General features: G+C 38.6%; 1 protein-coding gene across 1 annotated transcript in view; it reads left to right on the plus strand.

The window, feature by feature from the left end:
• Nucleotides 1-24555, plus strand: part of LOC133208425 (uncharacterized) — a 79411-nt gene extending 54856 nt beyond the window's left edge. Inside the window, exons 8-12 of the mRNA XM_061346251.1 lie at nt 5884-5993; nt 7291-7438; nt 9573-9812; nt 22765-23028; nt 24361-24555. Coding sequence (XP_061202235.1) covers nt 5884-5993; nt 7291-7438; nt 9573-9812; nt 22765-23028; nt 24361-24555 — 957 coding nt within the window. The remainder of the gene's footprint in view (nt 1-5883; nt 5994-7290; nt 7439-9572; nt 9813-22764; nt 23029-24360) is intronic.
• The last annotated feature ends 3150 nt before the right edge of the window (nt 24556-27705 follow it).

Genomic DNA, 27705 nt, shown 5'->3' on the forward strand with positions numbered 1-27705 from the left:
GATGCAGAATTGGAAATACTGGGTAAAAGCGTTTATCCTGGTATTTGTTTACATCTGGAAAGACAGCACCAGCTGCGCTGTGATGTACCAGTGTGGAGTGGAATGAAGGGGGAGCACTGGGATCCTCTTCATCTGGGATCCATATGGGTGGTGGGAGTGTGCTGGACACCACACTGGTGGTGTCTCCATGTTGTGTTCTCACAACAACAACTCTGCTGCTCTCCACCCTGGGGAGGAGGGCTTGGGGAAGTGGACCCCCAGAGCACTCCTCACTGTATGGGAGTAGGATTTCACAGGGCAGGGGCTCAACTGGCTGTTTCAAATAGCAATGAGGTTAAGTACCTCACAAGAAGGTTGTAATACCAGTGCTAGGACTCACCAGAAAGGGGAGGGAGAATATTGTCCCTAAATGCTCCATTTTCTGCAAAATGGCAATGGTTTTGCTTCAAAGCTTTGCTGGATTTTGTGGGCTTTCTCCTAACAGAAATGAGTGTTTGGGCTGGGTTTTGTTTAATTTTCTTTCCAAATTGAAAATTACTATAGGAATCAAGTCCTACCATTTGTGAAGTACTTTCACAGTGAAAATAGACAGTCAGCACTGATTAATAGTATTGAGTCAGGCTTTTGTTTTCGTCTGAAGTAGAAACAATGCTTACCATTGTGTGTCTCTAGGCTGGGCCCAGACTGAAAGACCTTTTTCAAATACTGGTCTTGATCACGCTCTCTGAAATCAGTAGATGGGCCATTTGTGCAATTAGACCTCAAGATAGCTGATGAAGAAACTGAGAAAAATGTGTGAAAGAGACGGCTCACAGCTAAAGTAGTCCCTGGTAGCAGGACCAAGTGATGCCCTGATTGAGCCTTTCTGCCTTTCAAACAATACCCTGTTTCCTCCAGTGCATCCTAGGCTTTGAAGGATATCTCGTGGTTCACAGATTTTAGTAACTCTTTTTTTTTTCTTTTTATTTCGTGAAAGGGAACGAATGCCCTATATCGACTTCAAACTAAACCACACTTTATGCTTTCTTGTTGGGAACGCCCGTTGTCAACAATGGGTTGTTTTTACAGTCTAGACAATGTTGGTGTCATGATGAGAAACAAGGGCTTAGCTATGTGTGTGATGGTATATGTCATTGAGAAAAAGCATTTGGGTTTATTCTAGTAAGCCTCTGATTCGAGGGATATTGCAGCAATGATTATTCCACATTTAAAAAAAATAATTGTATGGGCTGTTCTGTTTTTGAAAACTTACACGTTTTTTCCTCTGTTAAATTGCTTCCTGGTGATGGAAACGTCTGGGATTTTTTTCTATTGCATCTGCTCTCCTTTTTCTTACACACCCCTGAGGTAATTAGTGTAGGTTAAAATTTACATAACTGACTTTGGGGTTTTGCAAATAGGAAAGATGGAAATTTATTCAAGGTGGTGAATAATTCATTTTAAAGCAAGTTTCCTGGTGTGGTTTTTTTTTTTTTTTTTTTTTTTTTAATCATGTAGAAGATGTATTACAGACTCATAGAGGTTTTCTGAATAGGACCCTAAGCATTGAATTTTTGATATATTTTATTTCTTGGTGTAGGTAAAGAAATATTAACCATGACTCATTGCACTTTTCCTGTTCAATAAGATTTGAATAAACTTAACAAATTTATTAGGTAGATGATAGAGCTTTTTGAAAATTTTCATGACACACTGTGACAAATATTTTACGAGGATCCAGAAGAAATAGTTTTAAATCATATTCCCATTGCCACTTCAGAGGCAGAGAGATTGAAAACAGTGCAGTTCATACAGAGAACCCTGATTCATATTTTCTGTTGAATATTCATTATTTAATTAAGATTAGGAAGATAAACAAAGGGATTGGGCAGCTATGGGAGTCTGGTAATATAATCATTAAAAAAAACCAACAAAACCAATCAAAACCAAAAATCCCAGTTCTCTACTTCTGGCTCAGCGTAAGCCATAAGCCTGCACTGGTAATGTTTGACTGTTGTAACGTTATAGCTACTTGATATTTTACATGAAGTGAGTTTTCTATTTCATCTTGTTTCTTAATCTAATGCCTCCCTCAAAAATCACTATCCCAGGCATCACCAAGATCCAGAAGACAAATTATAAACCAAGCCCTCTTCTCACTTTCTAAATTTTAGCCTTAGCTGCCTATTCCAAAACTTTTTAAACCTTGTCCCATCTGCCATCAAGCTCTGGAAACACCTGATGTCTTTCTGATCGGTAGTTTTGTCATTAAACCTTCTCGGGGACTTTGAGCTCTGCTGCTGGGCACCCTTTCAAATGACCCAGCCATGACAGCCTGGTGCCTATGCTTTGCAGGGACGACTACAGTCCTTGCTGCCACTGGGACAGGGTCCCTTATGTCTCAGAGAGCACATCCCTGAGGGGCAGCTGGGGAACAACCTGCCCTTGCTCTTATCATATTCCCCAGTGGCAGCAGTCCTCACTGTGCTATGGAAAGTGGCAGGAAGGGTGGATCCAATTCCCCTAACCAAATGTCTACCAGCTCTGCTGGAGCAGAGCCAGGACTAGAGCCAGCTCCCAGCCCTTCCTGGCAAAGCATTGTCTGTGGTGATTCATTGGGTTGGGGAAAGAAAATTAGTGACAGTATTTGTGGAGGTGGGAAAGAAATGGGTCCTGGTCCTGCTCCAGGGACTCCCAGTGAACATAAGCCAAAAGCTGTTCAGGAGCAGGAGGGCTTGGTTCCCACTAACAGAGGAGAGGTGGTGAAGGGAGAGTTGCCCATGACAAAACTGCCATATGGACAGCTGGAAGGTTGGTCATGTCACCTTCATAGTTGTGTATACGTGATGCTTGACTAGGGCTTGGAGGATTTACTGCATCCATCTGAGGCTCTCTGCTGGGACTACTAACAAATCATAGTGTGTTTTGAGGAGACCATGTTGTATCTGCTTTCATTTTACAGGGTTAAAGAAGTTATGCTAAAAGTTGTTCGCACAGGGTTTTGCAATTTGTTTCTGTAGTATTGTTTTTTTTGTTTTTTTTTTTACTCTGACAATTTTCATTTTGGAAATAAGCAGGAAGCTTTGCCTTAGTCTTCAGCACTGACTCCTAAGCTTGCGTGTAAACAGCCAGATATTTGTCCAAGAAAAGTAGGATTTAGAAGAGAGACTTCAACAACTAGATATGGAACCTCCAATGGAGAAATTTTCTTCACTGACTATTGCATTGTTTGCTTACCACATTTTTTTTTTTTTTTTGGCTTTGAGACTTGATGAGGGTGCCAGTGGAACATAAATTTACACTATTCATATGAGAGTATAGCATATACAGTAGGGCAGCTTCTTGTACCTGGGTAGTGTTGGATGCACATTTTATGCTCATTTCAGGGAAAGCAGTAGAAGATACTGGTACAAGAAATGCCCTTGAATATTCAGTGAGGTCTCTTAATGGTGCAGGTCAGAGAAAATAATTTGCCTTCCTGAGTTTACAGCCTTCAGAATTATTACAGTTTTCACGTTTTGCACAGAGAATGCAGTCTAAAAGATGACCGGCTTCTCAATGGAGTGACTTTTTCAGCTTGCTGTGCAAGAGTAAAACAACTTCAGGCCCTTTAGCTTCATGCTTGACAGCTGCAGAACTTCAGGGGGAGAGGGCTGCTCATGTGGGCTAGCTTCCCACACCTTGCAACCACCAAAAATGCCAGTTCCTTTTACCAATTATCTAAAAACAGTTGTGGTGAGATAAGGCATCAAGGTTTGGAGAAGACTTAAAGTGGAGAAAGTTGTGGGCTCTCTGGTGATCCATCCTTAAGTGTTTTGTGTGTTACATTTTGGTGTGTGTGTACAAACACGCTGGTGTATATACATAGTTTGCGTGTATATGACTGTATTAGGTATGGTAAAAATAAGGACAGTAGGGCAACCATGCACAAATACAGTTTTTACTGATCAAGCTTTTAGAACAAGATTAGAGCTCAATTTCCAGTGGAAATAATGGAGTAAACATGAAAAAATAATGGAATAAAGAACTGTGACTGAAAATTCGTAATTGCTTCTGAAAAACCTTCAAGTGGAAGACCTAAGTCAAACCTTTGGAAAATTGCACATTTATGGCTTTTATTTCCATGTTCTTTTTTTCTGTACATTTGGAAACAAACTGTAATTTTTTTTCTTTTTTCCTTTTATTTTTTCCTTTTTGGCATATTGGTCTCAAAGCACCACAAGGAGGTCTCTCACCAGGAGAAACAAAAGTTGAGAGCCAGGATTCATGAACTCTGTCAAAGGTATGTCAGATAAGGGCTACTTTGTACTTCTATCTAATGTGTTTTCCTTCCAAAAATCTTTTAGTGCTTTACAGATATTAATGAATGGAACTCCTCCCAAACAAAGAACCTCAGGCCTAGAAAAAAATAAGCCTGTGCTTTTGAAAGAAACCTTTGTTTTGGATACCTCCATTTTATGGCTTGGACTGTAATTTTTAAATGCTACAGATAGCACACTTCAAAAAATGAAATGGCTTCTCCCAGCACCATTCATCTCTGCTTCTGAATTACCCTTAGAGAGTGAAGGAAATATGAATTGGAACAGTGTTTTTGTGATCAAGCTATGTGTGACCTTCAGATAAGTACAGGCATCAAATTACCTGTAAAGAAATGAATGGAGGAAATAACCGTTGTGGATACAGCAAAGGAAGCTGTGTTCTGCTATGACAGCCGATGAACATGTTGGTGAGCACAGAAGAGGCTTAACTTCACTGAATAAATTATCCTTTTCAAACTAATACCCAGCAAAAGGAGGGAAAGGAGAAAAATGGTGCAACCTGAAAAGAGATCAAATGCGTTTATTTAAATGTTTGATGTTCAGTAATGAAAACTGTTTACCTTCATAATTGTATATTAGCAGCTAATAAAGGCAATAGATACAGTAGTTTAAAAGTAATAAAATCAACAACAAAGTGTATTTAATTTTAAATTGAATTGCAAGCAAATGGGTGTCCTAATGAACCCCTATGTCAGTGCAGCTCTAAACAAATTAAGTGAAATAATTTCCATCATGAGAAACTAAATAAGTACAAACTTTCCAAACAGACCATTCTTCTTAAGGAAAGAAGTTAACTTCTCAGATGTTTCAGGTCTATGAATTAGATAGTGCCATTCAACAACCGTTACATTCATCTTCTGTTACTTCCATTTAGACCATCTGGATCCTAATTGCTTGACAGCAGCTCAAGGGTAAAACTTCAAAGGTGGCTGACCCTGTGCTTCTTGTATTCAATCCTAAGCACTGGAATCTTGTCCTCAGTTCTCATAGGTCCTGCCTTGTGCAAAGCTTCCATGTATGTCATTGGCTCTAGCATTTACACTGACCTTCTGACTGGTTCACTTATTGTCTGGGCATTTACATGATACAATTGTAATGGTAGAGGAATCAGGAAAGCAGTTTAGTTATGCACCAGTGGTGGTTTCACTGTGCATATATATGTTTCTAAAAATCAAAACCAACAAAATCCAAAAACAACTCATAAGCAAGGTCTGAGTAGAAACTGATTTGTAGCAATGTGCCAGGAACTTGGAGACTGGAGCATCTGTTTCAGAAGACGGGAATTTGAACTATGTGTTACCTAGCTAGCACGCATGCGTGAGCCTGGGATGTTTAGCATGATTGCACTTTCTGTAATTTTCTTGATAAAGAACCATGCTAATTTTGTGGAGGCTTCTCATCACCTAGCATGCAAAGGAGGAAACAGGAATGGAGACACTGGAGTGGAATTTTCCAAAACCAAATACTGAAGGAAAAAATGAAATACTGAAGAAATACCTCAGAAGTTCAGTCTAGGAAAATGATGTTGGTTGTTTCGTTTGTTTGTTTTTGTTTGTTTTGTTTGTTTGTTTGTTTTTAGTACTAGATTTTAACGTTTTCTTTTGTGGCTAAAATCTTAACTGAATATGTGCCTTGGCAACCTAAGAGAGCCTATCCTCTGATTGCCTCTGTAGATGCCCAAGTTAATCCTGAATGGTAAGTGTACCTGATGCAGTGATTTCTCTTTGGTCCCTATGGTTCCTCTCAGTATGCTGGAGGCAGCTCCCTGAATGTCCAGGGTGGCCTATGGCTGCTCCTTGCAGTGAATGGCTTGCTCAGCCTCCAGCTCTTAAGAGCTGCTGTGTCTGTGCTCTGCTACCTGCCCTTTGTCTCCACCTGTGAGAGTGGCTGGAGCACTGTCAGCGTTGGTGTGGCAAACATACCCTCACTAGATTTTTAAAGCAGGTTGTGGAGGCACAGACTGAAGTGTTTTGAGGTCAGCAGAGCATCTGCAGATGTTTTTACCTAGGGCAGTTTCTATTTAGATACTGGTGCTGAGCTGAGATAGAGAAATTGCTCATAGTTCTATGTCTATTGAAGATGGGATGGGATTGCTGAAGCATATGGCTTTACACTGCTTATTGTAAGTGACTTAGTTTTGCATTTGCTCCTGCTGTGATCTAGGGCAAGTTTTTTCACCATACTTTTCCTTCTGTGTACCCTGTGCGCTAGACAGGGCAGCTTTGGGTTACCCAATGTAAGGATGTCCTTATATTATTTGCTGGTGTTCTGTGTTGCCACAGGGACCTCTCTTACAAAAAAAAAAAAAAAAAAAATCTTTGAGTTGATCTAATTACCCCCTAAAATTATTTTAACTAAACAAGAAGTTAACATATAACGGCTTAATGCTTCACATACAGCAGAAAACGTGTGTGTGTGTACACCTATATATCGACTTACATAACTTACATAGGTTTTTTTTTATATATATAAATTAAGATTTTTGGAAGATTTATAAATGATAAAAGATTTATACATAAATTCAGAAGATTTTTGTAAAAGGGAAGATTTTTATGTGTGTATATATATATAAATATTTTTTTTCAGTAGTTTAAAGAAACCCAGTTCTCAAGGAACCAATGGTTTCTAAAAACCTTTTCCAGCTGAAGGTGTCAATGAGTCTTCAAAGGGTCAACAGAAGCAACGGCTTCCTACTTTAGTATTCTTAACCTAGAACCTGAGCCCCAGTGCCAGACAGAGCTGAGAAACTTTAGGTACCTTGTATTGACCTGTGTCACAGACTGACAAACGCCGTTTTATTACTGGGGCTGTGACTGCATTTTTCGTATACCGCTTTTTGAAGCCTAGCCATTTCTCTGCTTTAGTACACCGTTGTTTCTCCTGGGTGCCCTGCAAGGCTTATGATATGTTCAAAGAAAACATCAAACTGTGATATATTTGCAACAGCAAGTGCTTTCTGGGTCTGCAATTGTAGTTTCTTTCATTTGAATAGTTCTTCCCTCTTCTCTAACTGCTGCAGAGTGAGAAGTCAGCTGTTGAAAGCAGAGGGGAATGAAAGTGAAGAAGAAATGGTAGCCAGCTTTGGTAACCTTGCAGTTCTGAATGCTGGATTAAATGTAGCAACAGGACCTTGTAAGAAGGTGAGGTGTTCTTCATGGAATCATAAAGTGCTCTTTTTCCTGATGCAGACTCCTAAATGACTAGATCATTCGCATTGTGTTGTTTTTTCTCTTTTCTTTTTATAGTCTAAGAGGATAGAAATTAGCAGGTTTTCAAATATGCTTCTCAGCAGAAGTAACCATATGCTTAAAGAGAATGTCTAAAGCTATTAATGATGAATCATTTGGGCATGGCTAGAGTTCTTCAAAACAGTTTGTCAGTGCTGGCCAAGCAAAGTCTTTCAGCAGGAGATGAGACAGCTATGCCACCATGCAAATGAGACAGGCTTGAAATATGATGAATCTTCTATCTCCTTTTCCTACTCAACTGACACTCGCTTTGAGGAAGGTTGTAAATGCAAGAGAGATTGTGGTATAATTCCTCAGACTGGCGTTTCTGCCCCCCAGTCACTATTCGATTATCTTCCAAATTGCTGTGTTTCAGAGAGATAAAGATTTTTTATGGCTTGCTGACTTGAAACAACCAGAAGAGCCAGAAAAGAGATGGCTAACCGGCCATGCATAGTAATTCCATTGGTAAATGACAAAATCTTTGTTTGTATGACATTTCCAAAATTACTACAGAAGATGAATCTAAAATACAAAATGTCACATTTGGCATGCAAAACTATCACAATATATTTCAGTATAAAATTCATAGAGGCGTTTAATTTAGAATGTGTTTAATAACGAAGTCTGCCTGCATCAGTAATCCTGCCTTGAGGTTTAAAAAGATTGTCTTATTTATTCACATAATGTTAATTTTTTCATATATGATTCAGAAACCAAAAATATTAAGGTTAAATCTTCATTGTTAATTAAGATTTTTTAATTAAGCTGAAAATAATTGTCATTCAGATTAGTTGTTAAGTATGGTTTGTGTTGAGAAACAAAAGGGAGTTTAACAAATTCATCTGTTTATGTAACTGCTTAATTTAATTCCAGAAGCTTTCTATCTATATGGAAATATGGTATCTCTTCCAAAATAAATCCAAGACAGGATTAAAGAAGAGATTATTAGCTACTGTAGGCTTAAACTGTGAGACTACTAAACCTAGTAGTCAAAGTAGCCATTTGATTCTGAAGTGTGGCATGGGTTCTTGTATCACATTGCACTAAAAGACTACCTAGCACTATGTTTTTTCAAAATACTTGAAGAAATAGATTCCTTAGGAAAAAAGAAATCCCTGTTGATAGCTAAATAATTAGTTATTGCAAAGGAATTTTATCAATTGAATTCAATACTGGGGCCAAGCTGGGACTCCCTGTTCAGTGCCTGACCCTGCAGATTGCATTTGGGCAGAATTGAAGTATCTGCTGGTGTAGTGGGACAGTCCCTACACCTTTACTCAGGCAAGACTTGTAAGGATCCTAGTGCTGTGTCTGTTCCCCTCTGCCAACCACTGTGCTATAAGCTGTGCGTTCAAGGAAAGCACCAGAAAGACAATTCTAATACACAGCACAGCATTTATTCCACACTAAACATTCTGTAACTCAGACAACATCTTGTCAACAGCAAGCAGCAGATGTTTCCTTTTGTCTGGACTTGGAATAAAGGTGCCTGTAGGGAGTTGTTATTAAACTCTACACGTGTTGCACTTTGATTACTATTTTTAAGAGAATCTGATTATATGATAATCGGAAGGTGAAAGTATAGTATGCATATTACACAGCACTAATAGCTTTGGCAAGACTCATAATTAGTATAAAAACATGGCCTGCCCTGTCTTTCTGTGCCTGCAGCCTGTTCACCACATCATGCATTGTGCCTGTCTTACAAAGCATGCTACACTCTTGAAGGTATTGTTTTCCAGTTAATTCTGCCTTATTGTTGCAGACTAATGGCTTCCGGTGTCATACTTCAACAGCTCCGCCTTCCCTCCAAAGATGCCAAATACTACTAATAAATAGTATTTGTATTTTTTTTTAATCTGTCATCTCTGTGACACTTGACCTTCCTAATTGCAGATCCTCAGTTAGAAATAAGTAATTGCAGGTTGAACAAGAAGTATGTTGTCTGCTTTTCAGTAGTTATTTTCTTGAAGAAATTTGTCCTCGCTAATTGTATAGTTAAGTTAGCTCTACCCAGATCAGTAACTCAGAGTCCTTTCCCTAGGTTGACTGCTCCAAGACACCACAGCTGATAGAAATTCACGTCAAATGCCTAAGGGGAGTCAAAGATAAGGTCCCTAAAGGCCACTACACTCTCAAAGTTTCTGTTCTCAGCCGCTTAGGTGGTGATTTGCTGGAGTGGCCCAAAATGAAGGAGCAGCCTCAGGCCAGGACGACGCTGCCTGTTAGTCACAACGGAAACTTCTACAACACTGAAATCTACTTTGAACAAAGTATCCAGACAGTAAGCAACACTTCTTAAATATGCTGTCTTTGCTTTGAAAGTTAAAACACATCTGCTCTTTCTCCTTCAGGCTTATATATTTAATGCATTCCATCATGTTAATAATTTATTTAATAATTTAAGGTGCAATTTAGGAAGGTGCAAATTTTTTCCCCTAGGTTAACCTTCATCACTCACTCTAAAAGTGCCAAATATACACTACATCATATACTGTTGTCAGCTAATTTTAAATTTTACTTTTATTCTCTCTTATCTATGCAGCTTGTCAGCTATGTAATTTGATTTCTGTAAAGTAGCTTTAGAATAATAAATGAACGAGTGGGTGTATATAAACACATGAATGCCCAAATCCTTCTGTGAGTTTTTAGCTCCATTGACCTCCATTTGCCAAAAAAGCAGCATTTGGATTATTTTGGAAGGAACCCAAACACTTGAGGCTCTATTCTGTCTTTTGTGACTGAAGCACACATATTTTCCTGCCTAAGCATGCTGTGCGTGGCAGGATTGTTGTGTGTCAGTTGTTCACTGTTGTAGCTAATGCCTAGTGCTGGTTGAAACAGTGGTCTCAAATAAACTCTCTGGCACATGAAAGCTTCTTTACAGTTTGAAGAACAACCTCCATCTCTCTGTGTGGGTTTTTATTTGTGTGTGTGTGTGTGTGTGTGGGTGGGTGTGTGTGTGTTATGAGACATGGGTAGAATGAGGAGGAGAATCTTTTCAATTTTCAATTATTTATTTTGTAGTATGACCTGAATGACAGATTTCTTCCTCCCCACCTTCTCTTTTGGGGGTGTTGTGTAGATATGGAACGCAAATGCAGTCCCTATCCCAAAGAGCTTTCAGATAAAGCAACTTTAATGTAAGGTATTGATGCTTTCAGTTATTTGGAGATAGGTCATTTCAGCTATTGGGTTTGTGATTTAAAGTGCTGCTAAGTCACGTTTTCTGCTTTTTAATTGTGCACCATGTGAAATGGATAGTGAACTGTGTATGTAAATACATCTGCTGGTATGAAAAGAATCACTTATAGAGGGAGGGAAACTTTGAATGTGACTGTCACATGATGTTAAAACACATACATGTATCTGTTGGAGAAATCACTGAGACTCCTCCAGAAGCAGGACATACGGATCCTGCTTACTGCCTTGAAGACAAAGTGCTGTCATCTTAGACTCCACTGAAAGAAGACTACAGGCAGTACAACTGAATGACTGGCATGCCCTGCTTCTTGCTTTCAGAATCTTGCTTCTTCTGAGTCTTGCCTGCTACTTTTGCTCCTGCCACTTTTCCTCCTGCCTCAAGAACATTCCCTGTTCAAAACTGCATGCCTCTCTTCTCAGTACTAAGCAAGAGCTCGTTCAGATTGACTCATCTTTTATCTAGCTGCTCTCAGATGCAAAAGAACTCCTGTCTTGGGTTTATGGAGTAAGCCCTTGATTTGTGGAGTAAGCGCAAAGTCCACATACTTGTCTTTCTGTTGGTCTCTACTGGGTTGTGTAGACACCTCAGTAACTGCTTAAAGGTGGCTATAAAGCTTCATCCAAAGGTCTGAGAGAAATATTTTGTACTTTTACCACTTTTCCAGAGTTTGTTTTAAAGTCCTTTATGAGTCTCACAGAGGATATTTAAATCAAAAAAACTTCATTTTTAGTCTAGAGAACCAGGGTACTGGTCTCAGGCAAGTCCACTAAAACTGTGGTACCATGTGGAGAAGCTGGATTAAATGATCTTCTGATGATTCCCTGTCTTCACTATGGTATAAAGACAGCAAAATCTTAATGTCATCATTTTAGAGAACCTTCTCCACCAGCTCATTTTGGAGACATAGGTGTTATACCCTTGATGATTCAACCTTTCTGTTCTTCCACCTCGGTATTGGCCCATAACCTTAACGTTTCAAGAGAAACCGTCTATGCTGAGATGAGGAAAATTTCAACTTCAGATGGGTAGCATCTACTTCAAAACTTCATGAAATCTTAGTGCTGAGCTTCAGGTGAACATCTGGGTTTGAACACAATCTTAGACACAGCACTGCTGCCTTGGGATGTATTACATGGGGAAAAATGCAACTACTCACAAATGAAGAATAAGCTTTTGTTTTCATTGGCCAGAATAATGGTAGAAGTTCAGTGTAAATATGGTGAAAATGAAGACATGCACATTTGATATTGAAGGAAAGCTTAGTTTTAACTAATATATTAGAAGAATTGTTCCAGAACACTACATCTTTCCAAAAATAATAACCCTGTCATGTTGGCAAAGTTGATGTCAGCATGGGTTACCTGCTGCGTACAGAAAGTGCTGGTCATGTAAGTTAGATCTGCCTCAGGGCTAGTCTGACTTGCGCACCCGACCTTTCAAAAATGTTTTTTGTTCATTAATCAATGCTCTTTACTCCAGTTTGCCAGCTTCCATTCTTTCCCCTCCTTCGCTGTCTTCCTCTTTAGTTTGTCAACCTACCTCCCCCAATAACCTCTGACTGCTTATTAGACAGCAGCTCCTAGTAGCTCAAGTTAAATTTTATTTGGCTTTCAGTAGGACCAAACAGTCATATGAGTCATTCTTTTACTTGAATTACCCTGGATAAAACACCTATGAATGCTTATGATTGCAATAAAATGCAATTCCTGTTTCAACTGATGCAGGTTTTTTTTTTTTTTTTTAGGAATAGCAATGTCCAGAAGCATGAGCTGAAAGGGACTTGTTTTAGACTGCATTTCAAGGACATATGTTTAGTCTGTGAAAGGGAACTTTAGATTTGGATGGGTTAATGCTGTCTGGTTTAGATAAAGCAAGAGCTGTTTTGAAACTTCACTACGTTATAACACAAACTGAATGTGAACCCAAGATGAGATTAAAAAAACGCAGTAGGTTGACTCAGGCGGTAAAGAAGCTTTGTTATTAAACTTTTCATGTACTCATTTTCCTCAGGTCTGAAATGTAAGTTGAGTAGAGGGTAGGAAAGGAAGTATGTTTACTGTGCATCTAGTAATGCAGTTGCACAATTAGATTGTCCTTGGCAGCACCTGCACAGATAAGTCAACATCATCTTTACACTAGACCAAGGATTTTACTAGTATAATTTCGTTGTTGCTGCTAATGGTAGCTAAGATTCTACTATAGATAAGACTCAAGTAGTCAGTAAACATTTTCGTTTGCGGTGTATTTAAAACAGTGTCTTATTACTTCATAGGATCTTTACTTCTTGTCCTAGGATTGTTTCATGTCCCAGTGTTAGCAGGTGCATGTCACATTTTTCAGCTTAATAATGACTTGAAGAGCACAAACGAGTTGTGGTATGTGAAAATTTAATTTTGTTCAGGAAAAGTGTTTTTGTTTTTTTTTGTTGTCAGTTTTTCTTAGTTCAGCAAACATTAAAATAGTTGTATGAAGCAATTATAAAAGAAAAAATCTTAACTTTTCAAAGTAAAAGTATTCATAGGCTTCAATGGCATGAAAATTGGAGTGTGGCAAAAATATTTCTCTTTTAAAAAATGTCAGTTATCAGAACCAAACTATTTTGCTGTACATGAGTATTTTCATCTAGTAAGAGAAGGAAGTTTTAAGGAGAATGTTTCTATTTCAAGTATCTTCAATAAATTATAAACTTTTCTGAAATGTTTTTCCAGAAAAAATATTGCCTGTTAGGAAGAAAGTTTTGTTCAGAAAGGAAAGCTCGGATAGGAAATCTTTAGCTATTGTGAAAAGCACTGTAAGCCAATGAGATTGCTTGAAAGTGACATTTAAAAAACTTTCATTGAGCTGTCAAGTCACCTGGGATGTCAGTACATCCCTGATTAGGAGAAGCAGAGACAATCATGTCAGTGTGGGGCTTCCCAAGGTACTTTTTAACCCTGGGTCCTGCTGCACCCGTTCAGCATCAGTCCTTATTCTGTGCCAGGCTTCCAGAACTGGCACTTCAGCAAAAAAATAGTGAGCTTCAGAAATATGTGAGCACTGCTGCTACTCTTATTGAACAATGTACCTGGAACTTGGCGTAGCACTAAATCAGTTCATATGCATATAAAACCACTGTTGCTGACAGAACAGTTCACAGATCTGTAGATTTTTAAAGAGTATATCAACTGGTTAATATTTATGTACCAGTGTGGCAAGGTACTCGTAATATTATAACAGTAGCTGGGTACCATTTTGTTTTACTTGAGGGAAATTCAATATGAATAAAACAGCAACTTTTCAAATATGACATTTAATCCACGCATGTAAATCATACCAGAAGATCTATTATTCATTATTAAAAGGGCACCATATTTTTATTACACTGAAAATGAAACACAAATGCTGTGAAAAATTTAGTGCCTTTTCCTGAAGTTTCAGGACACTTATCATGCAGTCATCTAGCAGGGGCTGACACTCATTTTAAAATATAGCTACAAAATTAATAAATTTGAATTCTTTTGCTTGAAAAAGAGGATGTTCTATTTCACTGAATGAGGTGGATTTATTTTTTATTTAAGGCTTCCTAAATACTTAAGATGGCAAAGTACTTTGGTAATGTTCACATTCAGAGTTAGATATATAACGAATAAAGTTCATATCTTTGCTGTTATTAGTCATTTCAGCATTTTCTTCCCTGAAGTGCATTTTGAAAACTACATATAACAGAAACTGATTAACATGACCTACGGTATTAATTCTTAAAATATGATGAAACAAACACTTTCAAGGACCTTATTTTCTGTATGTCAGCAGCTGTCTAAGGACTGTGATGCTTTTAATAATTACAAAACAAGGTATCATTAGGAAAAGTAGAGCACAAACTTTTTTCTCCCACTCCCCTTATTTTATTCTTGAATGAAATGCTGGCATAGATGAACATTTAGCTCTAGGACACTTTATAGGGCATAAGATAAGAGTTTGATACACTATGAAAAAAGATAGGAAGTAATAATGCCTGGCAGTGCCAGAGGACTTTCAAAATGAGAGACACTTAAATTTTGCCTTGATGCAATTATTTGTAGTTGGGTTGATAAGGTGCTACGTGAACCTTTTGGTAAATGCAAGAATTAATCTTAGACAGATGCTTGTATTTATTTGAAGACTGGAGGTTTAGTTTGGTTTTGTTTGGGGTTTTCTCTTTTTTTTTTTGTGCAGCGGGAACACATACTTGTTACTGTTTCTATTTTGTTTATCTGGGTTGTTTTCTTTTTTTGGGGGGGTTGGTCTTCAACTCTTATTTGCTTACTGTCTTTTTGCAAGAGCTTCTCAAAATGCATGTTTTCAAAGCAGTTCTGTTCTGCTGTGGCATCCTGGGAGACAGACCTCTGCAACATGCCACGAGCTGCCCTCAGACTAGGTGCTGCTTAGACCACATGGCTAAGAGCCCCATGCTGCTCGGGTTGGCTGCTAGCCCTTCAATAGTGCTCTTCTCCCCAGATGGCCATGAGTCATTCTCCTTGCTCTGCGCCCATCAGAAAGTGTCATAGGGACTTCCTTTGATCCAGTGCTCTGTTGTATACAGATCCTGTTCCATCCATAAGCTTCAGCCAGGTGGTTTCTCTAGAGACCTTTACTAGCCCTAGGTGGACTTTCCCAACATGGAAAACTCAATTTCCAGCACTGTGTGATGACTTGCAGGGATTACTGAAGTACTGCATCCAGCTCTGGGGCTCTCAACACAAGAGGGACATGGATCTGCTCAAGTGAGCCCAGAGGAGGGCCATGAAGATGATCAGTGGGCAAAGTCTCCTTTGAAGACTGGCTGAGAGAGTTGGGGTTTTTCAGCCTGGGGAAGAGAAAGCTCTGGGGAGACCTTATAGCTCCCTTTTCGTGCCTAAAGGGGGCCTACAAGAAATCTGGAAAGGAGCTTTTTACAAGAGCATGTAATGACAGGACAAGGGGTAATGGCTTTAAACTGAAAGATGCTAGATTTAGATTAGCTATTAGGAAGAAGTTCTTCACAATGAGAGTGGTGAAGCACTGGAGCAGGTTGCCTGAAGAAGTTGTGGTTGCCCCATCCCTGGAATTGTTCAAGGCCAGGTTGGATGGGGCTTTGAGCAACCTGGTAATAGTGGAAGGTGTCCCTTCCACTAGAAGGGGGTTGGAAGTAGATGATCATTAAGTTCCATTCTGACTTAACCCTTCTATGATTCATTAAGTCTAGTGTACTGACATTGCAAAGCCATTGCATATTAGAATCTATTCCATCTACCTTATTTAGCAATATGCAATTGATTTACATATGCAAGAGGTTACTACTTATTCCAGGTTTGGTAAGTAACTGGAGTTAATTTTCACATCCTTTTAGTTACTGTGTTCTGGTGGTGGAGCTCTTGGAGACACCCACTGGACTGTGCTGTGTGTGCTCTTTTAGCTTAGACCAACACATACTGTCCAAAGATCTCAGAAACTGTCCAAAGACCTCAGAAATGTGGCCTGGCCTACATTATAATGCATCATACCTAATGAGATTAAAGTATGTGGTCTGTGTTGGAAAATCTAGTAGACATATATTAAAAATCATGACTGTCTAGGGAGAGGCTTTTATTTTGGACCATTCCATGGCCTATTCTCTACCTAAAGCAAAATTATATCTCTAAGACAGCTTAGTGTAAACCATGAGATACAATAGTTATACAAGAGCCACATATTATCTGGGGCAGATCAGCAAGAATGTAGAATGCAGCAGCCTCTGCCTGTTTCCTTTAGCTCCAAGTAAACTCCAAACAGCAGAGGACACCAAGAGCAAAATAAATACCTGCCACAACAAAAAAATGCTGTGAGTGGAAAAATGGAGCAATTCCATGCCTCACCAGAGCTGATAGTCTGGAACTGTGAAAAGGGGCTCAAGCTGTGTTTTGTCCATATCTGCAAGTTGTAGAAGCCAGCAAAATGCCCTTGGAAAACAGTTTCTTTTTTATACATAAAAGATCCGGTTTTGGAGCATTTTACATTTCAAATAGTTATTTATGGACTCAGGATGAGCAGGTTGGTTGCAAAGCTATACTACATAAATGGGAGGAGTAGTTTATGCCACAAAAGAACAAAAAGTGATCCTGATTAAACGTGCAATTTTTAAGCAGAGCACAAGGAAAAGAGGGTTTGTTATCAGGAGTTAATCTTGTTTCTTTGCTGAAGGGGTGATAGCTGAGCCTCTGGAAAGAGAGCAGAGCATGACCAGATCTTGACAATCCAGAGAATACTGCAGGAGGGTGAGCTTATTGTCACAGCTTCCCTGGTGAAGGGAACATTTCTGCGTCCTGGGCTGGACTGAAGCTTATGGACAAAGGGGATGCTACGCTATGTGATGTGTGATGTGGAATCTAGAGCAACGTCAGGCAAGAGACCTGAGATGGAGCAGTGGATGGAGCAAAAAGGAGAGGAAAGCTGCCTGTTGTTGCACCAGAGCCCTGGGCAAGCAGAGTGACACTGCTGTGTGACTCAGCCCTGTGTGCTAGCTGAGCCACATCTCCATGAGGCTCCTTGGCTCTGAGTGGTTTACTGAGCAAAGTATGTGTCCTCTTGACACTCTGCTGTTGTGTGTCAGTGGCCTAAGTTATCCCAAGAAAACTCATGCTCTGACCATGCTGGAATCAATCTTGGGAATACATGAGGTGGGAGTGGCAGGAGAAGCTGGGGTTCCTGCTTTCCTCTAACAAAGACAATTTCTGCCCTCACAAGATGAGGTCAGAATCTGCCCAGGCCAGCGGTATATCACCAGAAACACTTGGGGAGGCTGGAGCTGGCTGTACCATACGTTACTACTCCCTGCTGGTCAAAGAACAGAAAAGAATTAGCAGCAGATGTGCCAGGACAATTAGCAACAGATGCGGAGGCTAAAGCTCACAGAATGCAAACATTATTCCCCTGTATTTGGGAAGATAAAAGGCCAGATTCTGGTCCTCTGGTGTAAGGTAGTCGTGCTGCATGTGATGCTGCTGGAGTTAACTATGCCTTGAGTTATCTCTCCTAGAGGAAAAGGCAGTGGGGAATTGTTGCTCTGATAGCATGGGAAAAAGCAGGAGGTGTTTCCATCAGGGCACTTGGTGTGGCTCTGGGAAGGAGCCAGGCTGCTTTGGCACAGTGTGTCAGGAAAAATCCTGCTTGATGCCACTGCTCCAGGACCGAAAGCAGTGAATAAATTGCCTGCTTACAGATACTGCTGCCATGTACTCCATGCAGCTCATCTGTGATCCTGAGCTCGTGTGCTCTGCCACAACCACTTCTGGTCTGTAATTCTCCACAATCAGGGAGGCTGGGATACTAGGTCACAGGAAAGATGGTGGTACTGCATAAAGGCTTAAGGAGATGCGCAAGCTGCAGAAAGAGGAAAGAGTCAAGGTGACTTGACCTATGCCAGGCTTGAAAGTTTTGCTGTTTTTTTCAGAAAATAATTAAAAAAATGAAAATGGGGAAGTGAGTGATCGTGTGGAGCTGCATGGTCTTTCTTTGATTTGTGTGTTATTTTGTATTCAGATACCTGTTCAAAGACAGGCAGTGATGGAAGGCTGTGGAAGCAAGTTTCCAGTTACTCCAGGACATTCTGATGATAGATAGGACTTTTGGAAACCCTAATAACATGATATTTTATTTTTTACCTCAGTCTGTGTTTTTATTCCCTTTCCTCTGGCCTTTTATAAATTTCAAAGTTACACAAACACTTCCCATGAATGCCCTTCCCTCTGCCTATATGCTGGCCTTTCGCATCAACAGGGAGGTCTAGAAATCTGGTTGTGAAAGCCCCACCTGATTTTGGCAATAACAGCCTTGTCTCCAGCACTACTCATTTTACATAGTGAAATGATTTTTTATTTGTCAATGAAATAGCTTGATTGGAATTGCTTCTTATTTAAAAGGTTTTCTACTTGTGTTATACACCACTGAGATTTGTTTGCTGCAGTTTTCATAACTGGAAATGATGAGCTGTTCATGGTGTTTTGCGAGGCTCTTCTGTGTAACAAGTAAACATTGAATTACCTTTCAATATTCAAATTCACTTTAATCCATTTGAGTTGTACATGTTTAGTGGTCAAATTTTTGTGTTACATGGATCAAGCAATGTCCTTTTTCTTCAAAGTTGAAAGCATTTGAAGGCGTAGAGGAGAGAAGCAAAGGTTTATTTCTTCTCTGACAAGGTTAAAGCTTAAAAGTAAGTCAGACAAAAAACCTGAAATCCTCATACTGGGTCTGTTTATTGAAATATTCAAATAGAATTCATTCTCCCTCTAGAGTAAACAATTTCTTTGCTGAAATTATGGTGGCATATGGGGAAGTAAGATATATTACAATAAAACTGATATAAAACAGTTGAATTCAGAAATAGTGGCAAGAGATAATTTTAGTTCACTATGATTTAATTCAATTAAATGCAACACTGTTAACTGCAGACTAAGAAGAATTACTTGTGCCTGTGCAGGCATACATAGCATTATTTATTCTCTGCTGCATCTCTCTTTGCAGAAGATATTACAGCTGTAGGAAATGGGCACTGGATGCTTTCATAGCACTGTAAAAGGCTATATACCTCACAGACCTCAATGCAAATTTTACCTGAGCAAAGAGAAACGGTAAGATGTGGTGTTAAAGAGTAGACCTATTAAAACCCAGGATGCTGTGTTTACACAGTATGCTGCCTTTGAACATCAACAGTGTTGGTGCAGACTTGTGGACTGACTTACCAAATAGTGCCTCAAAAGAAGTTGCCACCAGCAGGGAAAATATTACTGATTTTTTTTTTACTTTTTTTTTTTTTATTATTATTTGCCCCCCCTTTTTTTTTTTTTTAAACTCCTTTCAGAAGCAAAACAGTTCATGAAAGCAAACTGGCCAGTTAGAGCTGTCTGTGCCTTGCCTGTCCTGAACACTGCCTTGAGTCTCTTGAGAGAGAACAATTACTGATTCCCCTCCTCTTCCTCTAACCCCTGAGCTATTCCCTGTCCTGTACCTGAACATGACAGCCCAAACCCACAGAGGCACGCAGGCACTCAAGGACCATGGATTTCAATTGGAGCAATGTGCCTAAATGTCTTTGTGCACCTATGCTGATGGGTCTGTGTGTTGTCAATACCACAAATCCCTCCTCCCAGGCTTGTTGCCGGGGAGGAGGCTAATGAAGGGCTGGCGGAACAGCACTGGGCTTCTTCCCAGGCCTGCCTCACTCTCTGGCTGAGAGACAGTGAGCTGTGATGGAAATGTAAGTTCTCCGTGGTGATGGAAATATATTTAGCCTGGAGGCTGTTGAGGGGACCTGTTTTCTTTTTGAAATTTTCTGCTTCAGCCTGGCTGTCCCTTCCTAAATAGCAGTTCCTTCATACAAATCACACTTCTAGTGGTCGTCAGGATGGAAATAAAATCCCATAGGAACCTGTGTGAGTGCTTGGCACATTAGCACAGAGTAACAGGTAGAGACTTAGCTGGGATTTTTCTGTATATTCAACAGAAAGAATTTTATTACTTGTAGGTATGTTTTATTTGACTGTGCAAACAGATGTGTGATACTGTTCTACCTGGGCCAGAGACCCAGTGTTCATGCATAAGGACTCCTAGAATGATAATCCTTACAACCTCAGTCTTTGTAGTACACAGGCATGTGACAGAACTCCTTGGCTTAAATACCCAGCTCTTGTAACTGTAAGCAAAGGGATGTTTCCTGTCTGAAAGAGTGAGTTTGCAGTCTGTGTCCAGTATAAGAGCTTATAGCAAATGAAGTATAACTGTGAGCAGGAAGCAAAGAAATAAACTTTTAATAGTCACAATGATTACCCTTACACCAACTTCTTGACCACTCTTTGTTTATAGGCAGAATTGCGACAGAGCATATACTGTTGAGTTATTATTAAGAAAATAGTAAGTGTGGGAAACAAGGGAGAAAACAAAAAGGATGTTGTGAGATGGCAGTGCTTTTAGCTGTGTGTGCTTTGGGATTGTTCAATAATGCAGGTAACTGTCTTTGGTCTTAGACTTGTAACCACCATCTTTTTTTGTAGCACAGAGGTTATTGTCTAGCACCCAGCTAGCCAAATGAAATGTATGGCTTGATTAAGGATCTCTTTTGTCAGTAATTTGTGCCTAATGTTTTTAGCTTTCCCACGGGCTGTTACAGAAAATGGTAAATCTGGTTTAAATGAAACCTGATACTGTTAATGGTTTAATAGCAGCTGCCACAGGGTTATGGCATTTTTCAACAGATGCTTCTGTTTCATTTTAAGCCTACACTAAGTCTTAGAATATATTTACATAATTAATATAAAGTACACCTACATAATAATGACAATATTTATAGTTTTAAAGGATTTCCTTAAGTTACTTCCTCTCTACTGCTGTTATCTAAAACTAATATATAACTTGAAACAGGAAGGCATAGTATTAGAAATATTAGTTTATATTTATCTCCTAAAAAATACAGAATGCAGCACAACTATGAACATGTATCATTTCCTAACATAGCAGTTATTATTATGGGTAAATTCCTTAGCTGCTTCTGAAAAAGAAGAAAAAGTTTGGCTGTACTCGAGTTGTGCTTATTGTCTTTCATACTGTTCTATTGGGAATATAAAAATGGTACTTATATTTAAAAATATCAGTCAAGAAAGAGCTGCATTGAGGTATGTATTTATGTGCAGAAATATTTGAAGTAGTAAAGGTTTGTGGCTGGTTATCAGCTGCAGAATGTTGTCCGATTTAGGAAATCTCTGCTAATATAAGAGAACTTCGTCATTTTACATTTTTAATAGTGGGTGATCAGTTTGGATGGATGCATTCTATTTGGAGGTCTTATTCTGAGTTTCAAAAAATACCAAGGGTACAAGACACTTAGAGGATACCCGTGAATGTGGTGGTATTCTGCAAGTATATACCAATTCCCAGGGAAGAGAGAAGACAAAAATGTTCCTTTTTCTCTCTTAAGCACAGCCTTCCCTTGTCTTGAAAGGCAAGGAAAAGCTGAGCAGGAGTCTCTGCAAGGCAAGCATACTAAGGCATTTGCTGCTATGAACTTTGAGGACTGAAATGCAACTAAAAAAATGTGGAAAACATTCAAATAACAGAACAATATCTCTATTAGGGAAGCATCCAAGAGAACTTTTTAAAGAGATGAAGCAGTCCTAGCTCTCTATAATCCAGGAGAATGTGTAGGAGCAATGACAAAGGAGAAATTTTGGTGTTTGAGAGATGTAGCTGACGTACTTTTTCCCCCTGTCCCCAAGTGGCTACCCTTCAGAGCTGTTAGCCAGTGTATGATGGTAATCACCTTCCCTGTTCTAGTTTTTGTATGGTTTTTTGTTTAATTTGACCTTTTGAATAGTCTTTGCCATGGGAACACAATTGCTCTAGGCCCCTAGTGGTAGCCCTCTTCCACAGCTCCAAGCTGCTCAGAAGAATATCTTTAGCTATCTTATGAAAAGTGTAAACAGTATTTATTGAGTTTATTACCTCAAAATTCTTTTTTACACTACCATGAGGTTCACATACTTTGCAAAAAGAGTTTTCCTGCTTTAATTTAGAGGAGGAGGGTTACTATGTACCAGTATTATTCCCAGAACTGGGTGGAGAAGAGTTTATGACTCAGAGAGGAGCAAGACTGCTAGTGTTCTCATTGGGTATTTGGATGAGCTCTCCAAGGCTGATGCAAGAAGAAGCCGTTGAATTTCAGTAAGCCCTCACAGGGACACATCAGTTTTCCAAATTTTATTGTTTCTCTGTCTTGAAGTTTTCTAGTGGCAATCTTTTTCCACCACCCATAAATAAAGACAGAAAGTGAACAGTTTCAAAAAGCCAAGGGCAAAAATGAAATAATAAAATTAACATAAAAAAACCCACAACATTTTCTATCAGAGTGAAAAATTGTTCAAATACATTATTTGGTGGAAAGAGCTGTTGTTTTAGTGTGCAAAATTGGTTCAAAGTTGTGAAGTTTGTAGAGCTTTATATGATACAAGAAAGCTGGTTGTGATGTTTTTATGACTAATACATCTCTCTTTTTCTCCTTTGCTAGGTTCTACCACCTACAAAAGCTGTGAAGCCAGGCATGGTACTCCTTTTTGAACTCTTCCTTCTTCGTGGGACACATACTTGGATTGATCGAGAAGTGGGATGGGGAGCTTTTCCTGTGTGTGACAACAATTTTAATACTTTGGAGGGAAAATTTAAGTGTCCATTCCTTAGAGGTCATTATGACACCAAAATTGACCGATTCAAGAAAATTGAAAATTTAATTTCTCAAGACTTGGATCACTGGTTATGCAATCTCTATTTCCAGGTTTGTATTTAGAAAAATTAGGCCTGTTTTTTTAGTAACTGTCCCCCAGAACAGATTCCACTTTCCTTCTGTCAGCCCTAAAAACAATACTGTCTTTCCAAGAAACAGTTTATCAGCCTACCCAATAGGTATATAAAGAAAATGAAATGCATCTCCAACTTTTACATGAAATTAGTGGGGTTTTTTGCAGCCAGATTTTAGTATTATTTCAAATATCAAAGTATTATTTGGGGTGCTGAGTAATTGGATCAAAAAATTAGATCAAATTTGGAAAAAAAAAAAATAAAAGCAGTTTGAGCCTGCCACCAGTACATGTTAATTTTGTCCACCGTTTTAGGAAATCTCAGAGGTACTTCTTCATGGCTACAAAACAAAAATAACTTTTCTAATGATAATTTTGCATTTGATATTGTTTGTCTGGGATCCCCAGCTAATGAACAAGGCTCTGTTGTGGTAGGAAACTTACTTAGAATTATGTCCAAAACCTATTCACGATGTGATATTTTTTGGCTTTCTGGTGAAAATGGTTCTGAAATAAGAACTTATTTTCAGCGAAAGCATTCTCTCTTTCTGGACTGGGAAATTAAGGCCTTTATTGTAAGTGAGGTACAGTCCCCCATTCAGAATCTTAACGAGACCTCAAACTTATATTTTTTTTATAGTTATGTCTGGCTCAGGAAAAAACACACCAAAATAGATGAACTTTGAAGGCATCTGAATTATAACATGGGGGTTTACTGAATAGAATATGTAGTTGTTATTTTTCTTGTAGTGATGATTTTCAGGCAATCTTAATTTTGGGGTCTACCGAGAATAAAAGAATGTGAATATAGCTTAACAATCATGAAGATAAATAAGAATTTATATACATATATTAAAATATACCTAAGATATGCTAGGAAAGAGAATTTCAGAAATGACATTAGTAAAGCTATGGCATAAAAATGACAAGAGTCAAAATGTAGGGTAGTAGGGGTAGGCCCCAAAGCTGCAAAATTAGTCTTCAAACAAAACGTGTAAGCTGGGATGATTTAGTGATCCAGGCTATCTATATTTTCCCAGATGATTCTGAATTTGGATTGTGAGTCACACCCATTTACTGGGATGTCTGCCTTTAGTCAGTAAGCATGGAGAAGGCGTACTTGGGAAACAGATGAGAGGCAAAACTTAAGTAAGTTAGTAGTAAGTTAGTAAACAGAGTAAAGAGAAACAAAAACTTCCTAAAATCCTTATAGAAGCATCTCAGGCTTCTAGGGTTCACAAATATTGTACAAACGAGTGTGTTCTGCTTATTCTCACTTTTTTCTTTTTTTTTTTTTCTGTTTGTAATAGATAACTAAACTACCACAGGATTCAGATGAGCAAAGTAAGCGTGGTATGCATCTTAATCTCCTGCCCGAACATGTTATGTATTCAAGCACTGCTGAAAAGAATGGTGTCTCAGAGAATGTTGAACAGCCTGGACTGCAAGGTGATGGATTCAAACTTTCATGTTTTTATTCAGGCTTTCATTGGAGCAACCCATAGTTGCATTTTAGTGTTGGCTTATCGTTATTGTCTTGTTAAACTAGATTTTCCTCATTCACATATTGGTCCAATATGTATTATAGCAGAAATATGGTGAATTTCTTTTTTTTTTTTTAATTAAGATTGCTTAACTTCATTTTCAGTTGTGAGCAATTTAAACCAGCCTCATTGCTGAGGATGAAACTTTCCATTCTGGCCTCTGTTTGAGACTAAATAATGCTTGGAAAATCATAGCAATAAAAATTCAGCTGCTTATAACACCAAACTTACATGAAGAAAAAAAAAAGAAAAGATACATTTTTGTCTAATTATTTCTTGAAGAACTCTAGCACTTCCCTGGGCTACAGCTGGGCCTTCAGATTTGTCAGAGAGGTAGTCCTGGCATCAGCGGTATGCCTTATGTTGCTCCTACGAAATCCCATTAAGATTCAATCAAGTGGTAACTCATAGAAAACACAAATTATTATTTTGCTTATCTGCAGCAGATCTCCCAGAAGCTTTCTTAAAAACATTACTGAATGTTACTTGTAGACTGAGCATCCTCCCTGGCCTCTATGAGTCTCATGCTGTAGCTACACTGAATACATAATTGACCATATTGCAATGGACTCTGTTAGAAATCCAAGAATGAGAATGGCAGGACATTGCTATTTGTTTTTCTTTTTCATAATGTGGGATCTGACTTCCATGCATTAAAATAATTCTTTGTCATATACAGACATTTTTATATTCACTCTTGTTTAATGAACTGAAGGATGCAGCCAACATGCAGGTCGTAGTGTCTGTGAAACATATTTGCAGATCTGAAATTGAGGTTTAGCTCTTCAGGCATTTGAGAACATCAGCAGTGATGCATTGTGGAAGGCATGGGAGGAGAAAGACTAGGATATTGGAAAAAAAAGAAAGAGAGCGGATAAGCAATAGTCATATAGCATAGAGAATGGGCAGCTCAGGTTGGAAGCATAACATGAAAAGAGGCCAGTAAAACTATTTTTCAGAAAGTAAGTATTGATTTAGGATATAGAGAAAATGAGATTTGCCTTATGATGCTTTTAGGCTTAGTAGTAACTGCACTGTGATCTAAAGGCTTTTATATTACCACCCTGATACCAGCAGCATGGAAGTGTAAACATGCATTGTACTGAGGAGCAAGGTCATTTTTGTTGCCATATATCTTCTACATATCTGCTATGGTGCACTGAGATGCAGCACAAAGCCATGAAGAGTATATTCAAAAAGTGGAGCTGCAGACAATTTTTCTCAACATTCAACAAAATTTTTCTTTTTCTTCTTCATAACAGAAGAGTTATGGGCAAGTTCTTAATAAATCAAACTTGTCCTTACTGTTGTTTGGTCCTACCATCAGTCTTCACATGCATGCAGAAGCACATGTATACATAGAGGATGCAATTTAACAGGTCACAATTCTGGAAACACATGGGAAAAACTCATGATATGCAGTTTGAGAAGTCCAGAAGATGTATTTCTGAGAACTGACAAAGAGCATTAGTATATATCATATTTTGTGTGCAGACCTCTGAAATATGCTAATAAGCTGATCATGGAAGATCTGCAATTTCCATGCCAAACAGATTTGCACTAACAAAATTTTAAGGAGTAATTTTTGATATTGTTTATATTTATTTATTTTTCTTGGAGTTTTCTTTAAAGGTATTATTAGCTGCTAATATCCCCTATGGGTTTGTTTTTTAATGTGTCTATGCAGTCCTACAGTATGCTGTTTCTGCTGGTGATATGTTGCTAAGAGATTTAATAATGGGTAAACAAACACAACATGTGGTAATCCATTTAAAATTAAAAGTTTATTAAATGCTAGCTTGATGACTTTCTGGCTATTTACAATTAAAGGAGCAAACCTTAGAGAACTGGAGATCACATGGTGAAAATCACAACTTCCAACATTTCCAACAGAAAAATGTGTTTATGATCTGTGGCAAGCTGTCGTGCATTGATATGCTCTATAAATACTATCTTATATCTGTTAAACCACCAAAAGTGTGTTGGGAAAAGCTCTGTTAAAATTACATTAAAGTTGAGACACAAACCAGAGAAAGCAAGAACAGTCTAAATGAAGACTAGTGCTCTGTAACTCACTCTACTGCAGTAGTCTAAATAGTGAATGGTCTTACATATCAATGCTGTATATGGTACTGCAACATATAAGAAAACAGATCAGGTTAGGAGATAATATTTTAACCTTCACTTCAAATTTGTGTTTGTTTTAGAAGTTTAAGACAGAACCTTCATATTATTTCCATTAACTCCAGGCTGCATTATTCTTTTAAACCACAACCCTGCGTTGGGCTAGGTATGGCTCTTTCCTGCTGCACAGAATCTTTCTTCCAGAGTACAGTGCAGGGGAATACAACCCAATACCTCCCATTCTACCTCCTTGGTTGATCACAGATGCACAGTATCAGATCTAGCATATCTTTTAGTCCAAATGGTATTTTCTCTCTGTTCTTTTGAAGTGGTATTCCATGAGAGATTCATGGAAAAAGACAGCTTCTGCTTTCATGACCACCATCCTTTCCTTTTTTTTGAGAAAAGCCTCTGTGGCTGTTCTGTTGTCCCATAAAGGGATCAATAGTCCCTGTCAATGAATAAATGACATTTTTTTCTGTGGAATTCATTAGCCATTGTGTGGAAGGTAACAACTTTAACAGAATAAGTATAGGTAGGAAGATTTGATGAAAAAAACAGAAACGTTGCCTTGATAGGCTTAGATCTAAACCCACCCACTCTTCTAAATGCATAAAAACTTCAGAAAAATGTGGCTTTCCATATAAAAAATTAAATATAGAAATTCTTCAGTAGAGCCCTTTTTCTCACTGTGACATCCAAAGCAAGATCTCCTTTGACTTCAGTGTCCATAGAAAAGGGAATTCACATGTGCAAAATGTCACTGTAACTCTGTAACTGATCTTTCATCCTCAGAAAAGTAGCTGAACATCACTCCTATATTTGTTATCCAGTTCAAACACTTCTAGGTCGGAGTCAGGCTCATTTGGGAAGTGTTACTATGCACTTGTTGGGAACATTCTTCTAAATAGTCGCTTTCTGTCTGGGCTGTTACTCTGGCAAATACCTATTTGTGCCAATCAGAAATGGTGACCGAATAAAATAGGC

The sequence above is a fragment of the Neopsephotus bourkii genome, unplaced genomic scaffold (genome assembly GCF_033783945.1).
Source record: "Neopsephotus bourkii isolate Nb327-2 ecotype Australia unplaced genomic scaffold, CSIRO-AGI_Nbou_v1 NB_272, whole genome shotgun sequence".
Taxonomy (NCBI): domain Eukaryota; kingdom Metazoa; phylum Chordata; class Aves; order Psittaciformes; family Psittacidae; genus Neopsephotus; species Neopsephotus bourkii.